This window comes from Dryobates pubescens, chromosome 29 (genome assembly GCF_014839835.1).
Source record: "Dryobates pubescens isolate bDryPub1 chromosome 29, bDryPub1.pri, whole genome shotgun sequence".
NCBI lineage: Eukaryota > Metazoa > Chordata > Aves > Piciformes > Picidae > Dryobates > Dryobates pubescens.
Window position 1 is genome coordinate 763,430 of NC_071640.1, and position 12,581 is coordinate 776,010.

General features: G+C 60.2%; 1 protein-coding gene across 1 annotated transcript in view; it reads right to left on the reverse strand.

Moving 5' to 3' along the window:
• Positions 1-578: 578 nt before the first annotated feature.
• FNBP1 (formin binding protein 1) overlaps positions 579-12,581 on the reverse strand; it is a 46,900-nt gene continuing 34,897 nt past the window's right edge. Inside the window, exons 11-17 of the mRNA XM_054174254.1 lie at positions 12,123-12,209; positions 9,214-9,228; positions 5,216-5,325; positions 3,291-3,423; positions 2,877-2,998; positions 2,114-2,253; positions 579-839 (exon numbers count right to left, since the gene is read on the reverse strand). Of these exons, the coding sequence (XP_054030229.1) occupies positions 661-839; positions 2,114-2,253; positions 2,877-2,998; positions 3,291-3,423; positions 5,216-5,325; positions 9,214-9,228; positions 12,123-12,209 (786 nt within the window). The 3' untranslated portion in view covers positions 579-660. The remainder of the gene's footprint in view (positions 840-2,113; positions 2,254-2,876; positions 2,999-3,290; positions 3,424-5,215; positions 5,326-9,213; positions 9,229-12,122; positions 12,210-12,581) is intronic.

The following is a 12,581-nucleotide window of genomic DNA, read 5'->3' on the forward strand; positions in this document are numbered from 1 at the left end:
CGGTTGTGGAGCCCAGGCTGGGAGCTGCCTCCACTGATGCTGTGTGAGCAGGAGGTGAAGCCATTGGTTATGGTCACCTGGAGGAGCTGCATCTCATCTGAGGCAGCAGGTGCAGCCCAGAGCCCACTCCTGGGGTGGGAAGAGCCAGAGGCCCCCACCAGCAAGGGCCACAGGCTGCTGTGCAGCCCTGCTCTGCTGAGGCCTCTCCCTCCCCTCCCCAGCACTCTGACTGTGGCCAGGCCTCCATCCACAGGGTCCAGAGGAGCCAGCAGGCTCTGAGGAGCCACCACACTGAGGCCCAGGCCAGCAGCCCCTTCCCTGGGCGGCACTGCCCCGAGCCAGCCTGGGCCAAGCAGCTGACTGCCGAGGAGGAGGTCTCGGAGGCCACCCGAGGAGAGCCTGTGGCACACACAGGGCTCTGTGCTTGCTGCCCTGCTGGGGCTGTGTGGCCAGGCCAGGCTGTCCTTGCCCTGCAGTGCTGGCTGGGCAGCCCCCGGGCTGGGCAGCCCCCCGGCTCGGCAGCCCCCCGGGCTGGGCAGCGCAGCAAGCGGCAGGGCACGCCGCGCTCGGGGGCACCGCACAGGCTCGGCCGAGGCTCTGGGCTGACCCAGGGCAGCTGCAGGGCTGGGTGGCTGTGCCCAGGCAGGGCCAAGAGAAGCATTAAATGTAAGTCCTGGCACCTTTGGCGTTTCTGTCCAGGCAGACTTCCAGGTAGGAGGTGGGGACGTAGCCCTCCTCGTCCTCGCTGCGCCGGATCCGCGTCCAGCCGTCGCCTTTGTCCTCCTCGATGACGTAGAGCAGCTCCCCCTCCGCCACCGAGATGGTTCCTTCATTCTGGCCTGGGGGCACAGCAGGAGGCTCCAGCTCAGCCCCTGCACAAAGGCAGCTCAGAGGCCGGGGGCGGCCGGGGGCAGGCACAGAGGAGCTCCCTCCGGGCACAGGGGCACGCGGAGGGCACCCTGGCGGCAGGGTCCTGCTCCTGCAGAGCCCCTGCCCAGCAGGGCACAGCCCCTGCCCAGCAGGGCACAGCCCCAGCCCAGCAGGGCACCACAGCCCCTGCCCAGCAGGGCACAGCCCCTGCCCAGCAGGGCACCACAGCCCCAGCCCAGCAGGGCACAGCCCCTGCCCAGCAGGGCACCACAGCCCCAGCCCAGCAGGGCAGCACAGCCCCAGCCCAGCAGGGCACAGCCCCTGCCCAGCAGGGCACAGCCCCTGCCCAGCAGGGCACAGCCCCTGCCCAGCAGGGCACCACAGCCCCTGCCCAGCAGGGCACAGCCCCAGCCCAGCAGGGCACCACAGCCCCAGCCCAGCAGGGCACAGCCCCTGCCCAGCAGGGCACCACAGCCCCTGCCCAGCAGGGCACCACAGCCCCTGCCCAGCAGGGCACAGCCCCAGCCCAGCAGGGCACAGCCCCAGCCCAGCAGGGCACCACAGCCCCAGCCCAGCAGGGCACAGCCCCTGCCCAGCAGGGCACCACAGCCCCAGCCCAGCAGGGCACCACAGCCCCAGCCCAGCAGGGCACAGCCCCTGCCCAGCAGCCTCTCTGCAGGGCAGAGCAGCCAGAGCCTCGCTGGCCCTGGCTCTGTCTGCTGAAGCAGGGCAGGGCCCAGAGAAGGTTTCTCACCTGTCTCAGAGCTGTTGGGGCTGGAGGAGACCTCCAAGAGCCCCCAGACCAACATCAGCCCAGCACCACCCAGGTGCCATGGCCACACAGCTCCTGAACACCTCCAGACACAGAGACTCATCACCTCCCTGGGCAGCCTGTGCCAGTCCCTGACCACTCCTGCAGCAAAGAAGTTTCTCCTCCCCTCTGACCTAAGCCTCCCCTGGCACATTCCAGGCCTCTCCTGGTCCCTGGTATCAGGGAGCAGAGCCCAAGCCCCAGCTGGCTGCAGCCTCCTCTCAGGGAGCTGCAGAGAGCAAGGAGGTCTCCCTCAGCCTCCTCTTCCCCAGCCCTGCTCTCCAGCCCCTTCCCCAGCTCTGTTGCCCTTCCCTGGCCCTGCTCCAGCCCTCAGTGTCCTTCCTGGAGCGAGGAGGCCAGAGCTGAGCCCAGCCCCTGCTGTGCCAGCCACAGAGGGCAGAGGCTGCCGGCAGGGCACCGCTTGGGCGATACCTTCGAACGTGTAGAGAGCTTTGCAGGTTCCTATGGTGGGCAGAGGCTCTTCATCATCAAACTCATCGTCAAAGTCGGTGGCAGGCACCTTCACCTCGGCCTCCTGGCTCTGCTCCTCTGTGTAACTGCCATCTGGGCTGCTCAAGAGAGCAAAGACACAGCCACTATAGCGAGCAGGGGCAGCCTGGTGCCAGGCACCGCGGGCAGCTGGGGCGGCTCAGCCACCCCAGAGCCTGCCCAGCTCTGGCTGTGCAGCTGGCACGGCGCCCATGGAGCTCCCCAGGACCATCCGGCCCAAGGCTCAGCCCAGCACCACCGTGGCCACCACACCGCGGCCCCAGGGCTCTGCAGCACCTCCAGGCACTGTGCTGGGCAGCCTGTGCCAGGCACTGTGCTGGGCAGCCTGTGCCAGGCACTGTGCTGGGCAGCCTGTGCCAGGCACTGTGCTGGGCAGCCTGTGCCAGTCCCTGACCACCCCTGCGGCAAAGGAACTTCTCATCCCCGACCCCAGCCGCCCCTGGCACATTCAGGCCTCTTCCTCTCCCTCTCTCACCTGAGACTAGGGGCAAGAGCCCAACCCCCACCTCACCCCACCCTGGGTCAGTCCCCCTGGCATCTCCCCACAGCTCAGCACAGCTCCCCCCAGGCAGCCTGGGGCTGGCACAGACCTCACTGTGCTCAGGAAGTGCCCACAGGTACTGCACCCCTGCCAGGACCCCCACAGGCAGGGTACCCCTGCCAGGACCCCCCATGGGTACTGTACCTCTCTCTGTCCTGGGCACAGCTGTTGATGGCTGCTGTGTGCTGAGCCTCATAGAGGCTGCTCTGGCGCCGCCCCGGCTCGCTCCGTGCGGGCAGCCTGCCCTCCACCTCTGCCAGCCAGCCCTGCAGGGGGACAGCATCAGGCACCCAGTGCCACCCACACTGCCAGCCAGCCCTGCAGGGGGACAGCATCAGGCACCCAGTGCCACCCACACTGCCAGCCAGCCCTGCAGGGGGACAGCATCAGGCACCCAGTGCCACCCACACTGCCAGCCAGCCCTGCAGAGGGACAGCATCAGGCACCCAGTGCCACCCAGTGCCACCCAGACTGCCAGCCTGCCCTGCAGGGGCACAGTGCCAGGGGCCCAGTGCCACCCACAGAGGAGGCTCAGGGGCTGGAGGCCTCTTCCCATACCTCAAACTTCTGCACCTCCAGCCGCAGCCTCTCGATGTTCTGCCCCAGCTCTGCCAGCCTCTGGTCCACGCTGGCAGCGTCTCCCATCTGAGGGTTCTTGCTGTAGACATCTTTCATCTTGGTTAAGGCATCTCTGAGGGACAGGAGGAGAAGCAGAGGCCTCAGAGTGCCTGGGGGGCAGACAGAGGACAGCAAACTGCCCCTGCCCTGCTCGGAGCCTGACCTGCCACAGGCAGCTGAGGAGCTCCAGCCAGGGGCTCCTGCCCCGAGCGGCACCAGCACAGCTCGCTGCCAGGCAGGGCAGGAGGTGACCTCTTCCCCTGCACCCTGAGGGGGCAGAGGCTGTGCACAAGCCAAACCCTCAGGCTCCTCACTCCAGCTGCAGCTGAGGGCTCTGCAGTGGGCAGGGCTGGCAGCAGCAGCCTCAGCAGGGGCCTCTGATGTGCTGTCAGGGCAGGCACTCAACAGCTGCAGCGCTGCTGAAGCCAGCTGCAAGAGGCTGCTTGAGGCCTGCCTGCAGCAAACAACTGAAGGCCTGGGCAGAGGCCTTCTGCAAGGCAGGAGCAGGAGCTGGGACTGCCTTTGAGCCTCACACATTCTTTCTGCACTAGAGGGGCTGCCTGCTAGCCCTGGGGGAAATGGGAACAGCCAACAATGATCTTGTAACCAGTGCAGCAAACAGCTTCAGCCTCCCAGAGGAGCAGCAGCCCAGTCCTAGGGCTCAGCTGCACCACTGGCATCCAGCAGGGGCTGGAACCCAGCTGAGAGACAAGGAGGAGGAGGAGCTGGAGCTGGACACTTGCACAGCAACCACGCAGAGCTGAGCAGGGATCCTCACCCTGCCTGCTGCAGTTAGCCCTCTGCAGCCCAAACAATGAGCAAGGATCCTCCCTTCACACTGCTTGGAGCCAGGCCAGAGGCAGAGGGTTTGTGTTTGTCACAGCACAGTGGCAGGTGGCCCCTGGGCCACACAAGGTGACCTGCAGCCTGCTGAGCCTGCAGCGCTCTCAGCAGGCTCCCTGGGGGCTGCCTCCTGCCAGCCCAGGTGCCAACTGCTGGGCTTTCAGAGAGGGCAGTTGTAAGGCCTGCCAGGAGGAATGTGGCACAGCAAGGGCAGGATTAACCCTCCAGAGAGCCCTCAGGAGAGCCTAGGGGCTCTGATGGACAGCACTGCCCCAGCCCCAGCCAGGCTGAACCTGCAGGGAAGGCAGCAAGGGCTCTGCAGGCTGAGCAGCACTGCCCAGCCGAGAGGGGCTGCACTCAGGAGCTGCTTCCCTGTGCTGCTGGCACAGCCACTCAGCCTTGCTCCAGGCAGGAGCTAGGGGGAAGGTTAAGCTGAGTCCCAGGACTGCAGTTAACCATCTCCATGTTTCTGAGTTCCCCACCAGAGCCTGGACAATTGCAGCCCTGTGCTGCTGCCTCTGCTGCCTGTGTGCAGGGAAGTGTGGGTGGCAGGGAGTGGGACTGCTCTGTGCTGGCAGCCCCCAGGGACAAGGCTGCAAACAGAAGGAGCAGAATTAGTTTAACTCCTCCTGAGCTGCTGGGGCTGCTTCCTAGGCCATTTAGAAAGGATCCTTAGTTCTGCTCTGATTTTAAACCTGGGTTTAACCTGGGGCTAACTCCAGAGCCACAGAATGTTGGAAGGGACCTTAAAGATCATCCAGCTCCAACCCCCTGCCACAGCTCCAACCTCCCACCAGCCCAGGCTGCTCCAGGCCTCACCCAGCCTGGCCCTGAACACCTCTGGAGCCCCAGACTGGCTCAGGGTGGAAGGGACCTCAGAGATCATCTGCTGAGGTTCTGCTCCTGGAAGAGCATCAAAGGAGCCCAGAGCCTTGCTGCTGTTTGCTGCTGCCTGTGCTGTGGAGGCTTCTGCCCTGCCTGAGCCCACAGGCTCCACCTCTCCCTGCAGAGCTTTGCCCTACCTTTGATCCAGCTCCTTCTGGATGTCTCTGTTTAGTTCATCCACCTTTTGCTGGAGCTTCTTCCTCCTCTGCTCAGGTGGCAGATTGCTGAAGTCCTCTGGCCCTGCTCCCTGCACAGGGAGGAATGGAGGGAGGGGGAGGGAGAAGGAACAACAAAACCAATCAGAGCCCCAAAGAATCCTCCAGGATTGCATTCTGACAGCAGCTCACAGGGACCTGTGCAGAGTCATGGCCTGAAGCAGTGCTGTGGTTTGTAGGGAGGGTCTGCAGCCCCTGGGGGGCTGGGGGGGTGCTGGGAGAGCCCCAGCACATATCCCAGTCCCACAGCTGGTGGCCAAGGGCAGATCACCAGCTGCAGAATGGCTCAGCCCAGCAGCAGGGCCCAGAGACCCTTTCCACCCCCAGTGATCCTCACATCTAAGGGAACAGAGTTCCACCTCCATGCAAAGCTGCTCTGCTGCCTCCCCCTGCTCCTGCCTCACTTCCCACAGGCACCAACTGCTGCCCTGCTCTGGCTCTGCACAGCCTGAGGCTTGCTCCAGTGCAGCCACTTGGTCTCAGGGCTCTCCTCAGCACTCCAAGGCCCCAGTGGAGCTTCCCTGGGGGGTCTGCAAGGTCAGGACATGCTGCATGCTCCCCAGGCTCCATCTCCAAGCCTCTCACTTTCTCCTCCCTCACTTGTTCTAGCATGAGGAACCCAGGAGTCCCATCAAAGCCATGGCATCAGGCAGCTGGAAAGCAGAGCCAGGGCCACCTGAAGGCCACAGAGGCAATGAGGCTCCTGCAACTAACCTTCCACAGGTTTCTCATGCTGGGGTTTCTGCTCCCACCTCTAAAGGGCACTGTGGCAGCGGGGTCGAGGCACCGAGCTGGGTAACCAACCCTGGTGGCACAGCAGCCTGGGGGCAGAGGTGGCACCAGCCTGCCTCAGGGCTGGGATTCAGTGGCCACTCTGCCACACAGGCTGCCCACAGGGCACACCTCAACTGCACACCGGTGTGGGTGGCAGAGGGCTGGAGGACAGCTCCTGACCTGTCACATCCTGCCACCAAGTCTGAGCAGAGGAGGCAGAGGTGCCTGAGGACAGCCCCAGCCACGAAGGAGGAGAAGCAAAGGTGCAGCCAGATGGAGAAGGATCTTCTGGTGGTTCCTCAGCACCCTCCAGCAGCTCTGGGCCAGGCTGAATTCAGTCTCCTTGCCCACAATGCTTCAGACCAAGGCAGCAGTGCCCCACAGGAGAGCCTGCCTGGGCCTCAGAGCTGAGCTTGATCCTGGGCTCTGTCATCTCCCACCTGAACAGAAGCCTCAGCTCCTGCTCCTCCAGGAGTCAAGCAGCAAGTTCTGCTGGGCACACCTCATGCTCTGCAGCCAGCCCCCCCAGGCTCCTCTCCAGAGGAGCTCAGCAGGGAGCTGTGGGGCACTCTGTGCTGCTGAGCCCAGGGCTCACTGCTGCTCCCTGCACAAAGGGACTGGGATCCGGGGTGCAGCTGGCCCCAAGAGGAAGGGCTGTGAAAGAAGAGGCTGTGCCAGGGCCACAGCTTCACCAGCCCCCTTCTGGCTCCTGCACAGCCAGGATCCAAGAGGCAGCTACCCACAAGGCCGCTTCCTGCACCCCAGCTGGGGCTGAGCCCTCTGCACATCTGCTCTGTGCAGCTCCTGGGGAAGGCCAGGCTGGCTCTGGGGAGGATTTACTGCTGCACAGGGAGGCTGTGCCCTGCTCACAGCACCAGCAGAACAAACCCAGTCCCTGCTAGAGATGCTTTGGACAGGGGCTTGGCAGCAGCCAAAAGGAGGGCTGCAAGTTTCTAGGTGCTGGAGTTGTGCCTCAGCCCAGCCACAGAGCAGCAACACTGCTAATGGAGCCCAAGCAAGACGCTGCTGGCAGAGCAGCAGCAGGACCTGGCTCCTCCAGGGCTGCAGCAGGAAGTTTTCATGGCCTGCACAGCTCCTCTGAGGCTGCTGTGGCCAGAACAGGGCCACAGCGCTGCACCCAAGAACAAAATGTGTGTGGGTGAGAGCACCTGGAGACACTGAGGCTGCCGAGGAGGCAGAAGGCTTCCAGCTGAGGCTCTGCTGCAGCTCCTCTACAAACCTTCCAAGCTACTGCAGCTGGGACTCTGCTGCGGCTCCTCTGAAGCCCCCCACGCTGCAGCCAGCCCCTGGTGGCTGTTGCATGCGGGCAGGCCGTGGGTCAGCTGCCCCCAGGCTGCGAGTGGCCTCTCCAGGGCCCGGGGGGGTGGAGCAGCCGCGGGGAGCTCAGCAGGGTGCGGAGCATCTCAAGCAGCAGCTCCTGTGTGAAGCTCGGCGCCCACTTCGCCGTCCCCGAGGCGTTCCCCACCCCCCCCGGCTCCAGCCCTACCGCGGGCTCGCAGCTGCCCGCAGGGCAGCCCCGGCCAGGAGCCGGCTGCAGTCCCCGCGGGGCCAGGCCGGGTTAGCCTCGGGGGTTAGAGCCCCGCAGCGCCGCCGGCAGGCAGCAGCGCTCCAGAGGCAGGGCTGGAAAAGGTAGCTGGGGGGAGGCAGGACCCAGGGACGCAGAAGCTGCTGCTTCGCACAGGCTGGAGCTGCCCCTGGGGGAGCACAGCGCTGAGCACTGCGCGGCAGCTCAGGGCCATCTGGGCTCCTTTCAGCTATTTTCAATGTAGAAGTTTTATCTCAGCTGATCCCACTCCTTTTCAAAGGATTTCCACCTTCACTTTCGAGTCAGTTTTTAGTTCTTTTTTTCCATTTCAATTTTTGTTTTGGGGTTTTGTTTTTCCCCCAATTTGAATTTTTAATTCATTTAATTTTTATTTCCCTTTTCATTTCCTTCTCATTTCATTTTTTTTTCAGTTTATTTCATTTCCATTTTTATTTTCCCTCAAATTTTAAAAATGTTATTTAATTTTATTTTGTTTCTTTCGATTTTTATTATTTTTCCAATTGAAAATTTTTACTTTGTTTTCTTTCATTCTTTTCCTTTCAATTTTTATTATTTTCCACTTTTAACATTTTTTTTCCATTTATTTCCTCATTACAATTTTTATTACTTCCCAATTTAAATTTTCCCCTCCATTTAATTTCAGTTCAACTTTTATCATTTTCCAATTTTTCAATTTTTATTCCATTTTAAATTTTTTTCATTTTATTTCAACTTTTACCATTTCCCAATTTTTTTATTTCATTTTCTTCCATTTTTTCATTTTTCCTTTTATTCCCTTTCAACTTTTATCATTTTCCCATTTTTCAATTGATTTTAATTTTCTCTTTTTTCCCTAATTTCATTTCAATTTTTATAATTTTATAATTTGATTTTTTTATTTCGTTTTAATTTCAATTTTTATTATTTTCCAATTTTCCATTTTTATTTCATTTTCTTCATTTATTTTATTTTTCCCTTTTATTCCATTTCGACTTTTATCATTTCCCAATTTTTAATTTTATTTCATTTTCTTCCATTTTTTCATTTATTTTCCCCTTTTATTCCATTTCCACTTTTATCCTTTCCCGACTTTTAACTAATTTTCATTTTCTTTTTTTTTCCTCATTTCAATTTTTTTTCCTAATTTCCTAATTTGAATTTTTTTACCTCCTTTTATTTCCACTTTTCAAACTTCCTTTCCATGTTTATTATGTTTCTAATTTTTCAATCCCATTTCGATTTCTTCCTTCTTTTCCTCCTCCTTTCTCCCTCCCGTCCTGTCTTCCACTCCCTGCTGCACACTGGGGCAGCAGAATTCCTTCTACGTTTCCACAGCCCCGGGGGTTCTAGGAGCAGAACTAAGCTACACAGGAAAGAGTTAATTGGCGTTCAGCAGCTGATTAGGAAGGCTGAGTCCTGATGGCCTCTCTCAGGCTCCAGCCCCGCGAGTTGAGAGCCAGCCGAGGGACACCGCGGAGGCAGCAGAGAGGGAGGGCAAAGCGCGCAGTTAATGAGCGGCAGCGCAGGGGCGGGGGGCAGGGGCGCACCGGCGGCAGGAGGCGCTGGGGACAGGACAAACCATGCGGAAGATGTTGCTTACCAGCTTGAGAGAAAGCTTCGTGGGGGAAGTGGAGAGATACAGGGAGGGGAGAGAGAAAAACAAAACAAAACAAAACAAGAGCGCATCAGTAGGAGAGGAACTTCCCAGGCTGCTCTCAGCACCGCCGAACACAACCCCCCCGCTGCTGCGGCCAGGATGGGAACCACCAACAGCTCCGTGCAAAAGTTCACAAGAGAGGCCAGTGCCAGCTGCAGCTCCAGCTGTGCTGCAGCTCCAGCTGTGCTGCACCGCTGCAGGGGAGCTCCTGCCCCAGGCAGCGGCTGCAGCCGGGGCAGCAGAATCCCCGACGGGGAGAAAACCTCAGAGCTTCCCAAAGCCCGCAGGGGAGGGCAGGCAGCAGCTGCTTCGTGCAAGGGCTTCAGAGCAGGGACACAACACCCAGCCAGAGCCCAGCGAGGAGAGGAGATGAGGCCCTGGGCCTGCAGCAGCAAAAAGCACAGGGGGGTCTCCCAAGGAGAGTGTCCCTCTGCTGGTGCTGCCTGGGCACTCCGAGTCCTGCAAAAACAAAACCCCTCCAGAGCTCTTTGGCCACGCAGTCAGACAAGGGCAGCACCAAGGAGGAGAACAAAAAGTATCCCAAATCTCTTTAGGCCAAATCACTGCTCTGAGAGCATGGTGAGAGGCACAGGATTAGCTCCTCTGAGGGTCCTGAGCCCAGCCCTCATCTTTTAGACGAGCCTGCAGAGCAGCCTGGCTCCTGCCTGCCCTCCCAGCTCTCAGCAGCCTGCAGAACATCTGCCTGGGCAGCTGAGCACCAGCAGCAGCAGCCCTGCCAGCAGCACCCCTGCCAGCAGTGCAAGGTGTGCTGGCAGCTGCCATCAGGAAGTCCTGAGGGGCAGGGAGACCAAGAGTGCTCCACTGCTGCTCTCCTCCGTGCCACAGGGAGCTGCTGTGGAGACAAAGACTGCAAGGGGAGAGCCCAGACTGCAGGCTCCTCCACAAGGTGCCCCCTGAGGACAGCTCCCAGGTGCTCCAGGGGCACATCCTCAGTGTCACAGGCAGTGAATCACCTCCTGGGATCACCTCCTGCAGTCGTCTCTGCTGGCAGCCTCCAGGGGCTGTCTCCACTCAGAGCTCTGTCAGCCCTCTGCTTCTTCAGCACTTGGGTTTAGAAGCCAAGGGGGCTCCAGCTGGAGAGGTTGGCTGAGGAGCCCCCAGCTTTCCATCACCAACCACTCCCAGCAGCAAGGAGAGGAATCTGGCCTTGGAATGCCAAACAGTGACCCCGGGCATGGGAGCTGCGGCACCCAGGGGCAGCAGCGCAGCTCAGCACCCCTGTGGGGGAGCACACAGGTGGGGGCCACCAGTGCAGGGCAGGAACTCACTCTCTGGGCTGAGAGACCATTAAAAAAGAGGGGAGAAAAAGGGGAAAAAAAGGCAAGAAAGCAAAAAAAGAGCAACCAAACCCCAAAGCCTCTGAGAGCAGCCCCAGGCTGGAGGGGCCAGGAGGCAGCTGAGAGCCGCTGCTGGCCGGGGGCAGCGTGGGCAGCTCCTTGGCATTACTGCTGTGGCACTCCTGTGAACTTTAGCACAGACATGATCAGCACAAACTGAGCTCCTGGGAGCAGAGAACCAGACAAGACTCATGGAGCAGAGCCAACCTTCACCTATGAAGCACTCTAGAGGAGCACAGATGTGGCTGCTACATGCACTAGGCTCTAGCTACTCGCTCTACAGGCACTGCTCTACCGCCAGCAGCAGCTGCAGCAGGGCTGCTCCTCTGCTGCAGGCTCAGCTACTTGCAACAGGATTACAGACACTGGATGCCCAATTCTTGTGCTGTTAAGAATGACCAAAATAACAACAACAATGAGAAGAAGAAAAATGGAGACCTCATTAACAGCCTTTGCCAAGGCAACATCAGAGCTGCCAATCCCAAAGCAGCTCAGGGACTGCAGACAATGGAATGCTGGAACAAGGCAGAGCCACAGCTTCCCACTCTGGGCTCTCACCAGCATCTTAGGGCAGAGCAAGTCAGTTTCTATAAGCACATCCAGGCAGACTGGGAAGAAGCCTGCAGGAAACACTGAGGGACTACTTTGGGCTACTCTGTTGGGCTTCACAGCTAGAAACTTGCTCACGGCTCCTGGGGCACCAGGGGAGCTGTTCCCAGCAGCCCCAAAGCGCCAACACAGATCCAGGCCTGCCTTCCAGGTGAGCAAAGCTGTTTCAAGCTGTTTGGTTTACACCAAGTCTGGCAGGGGGCAGATGGAGAGCCTAAGAGCCACAAGCTTCCATAACACATGAGGCAGCAGGTCCATGTGTTACCAGGCAGTCACGGCCACCAACCTCACTTACAGAGAGCAGGGCTGCAGGCAGGCTCTGCCCTGCACACAGCCAGAGGCCATTTCCTTCTGGGGGGCCTGGCACAGTCTCCCCACACTCTGCTCTGGAGAGCTTTGGGGTCACAGCTCTGGGTTCCATGAACCACCCTCATGGCAGATGGTTCAGGGGAGCTCCCCCACCAGGGCACAGGATGTGTGCCTCAGGCTGCTCAGGACCACACTGATCAAGGTCAGGTTGGATGAGGCCTTGAGCATTTCTCTCTGCCCACGGCAGGGGGGTTGGAGCTGGATGACCTCTAAGGTCCCTTCCAGCCCAAACCTTCCTGTGAAACAATTTGGAGGGGAGGCCTGGCACCTGCCTGCGGTGCCCACTCCCAATTGCACAGCCCCAGCTGCTTGAATGGGGCCAATTCTGCACCTCCAGGAGAGCAGAGGTCTCTTTCCTGCACACAGGACACAAGCTGCAGCTTGCCCTCCCCCTCCCCAGCCTGCCTTTTACCTCCGCCCCAGCACACCTGCACGGCACACTGCGGGCGTTGGCGTAAGTGGGGTTAGCGGCTGTGCAGCGAGGGCAGGGGCTGGGCACACCATACAGGCACTTACAACATACTCCCTAGCCTCAATGGCACACGTGGGGGTCCCTAAAGTCCTCTTCATCAGCTCTTTGTGAATGTACAAAGACTGAGTCTGCTGCTGAGTCAGCAAGAGAAAACACATCCGTTACGGCGGGGAGCGGCGCCGGCCCCCGCGGGGGCTGCCCTGCGAGGGCCAGGTGGAAGCCTCCCAGGTGAAGGTCAGCGGTTCAGCAGCCCCCCAGGCCCCAGGGGATGGCCCATCTCGAGTGCTGCACGCACACAGATGGGCAGAGCACTGCCCCCCGTGCTGCAGCACCGCAGCTTCGCCCTCCCCCCCGGCAGGCAGCTCCCGGGCTCGGCGCAGCCAAGGCCCTCGGGTCCGGACCGGTGGTGCCAGGGGCAGGGAGCAGGGCAGGCAGCAGGGCAGGCAGCAGGGCAGGCAGCAGGGGGCTGCCTGGGGGCTGCTGCTCCTGCGTGCTCACAGGAC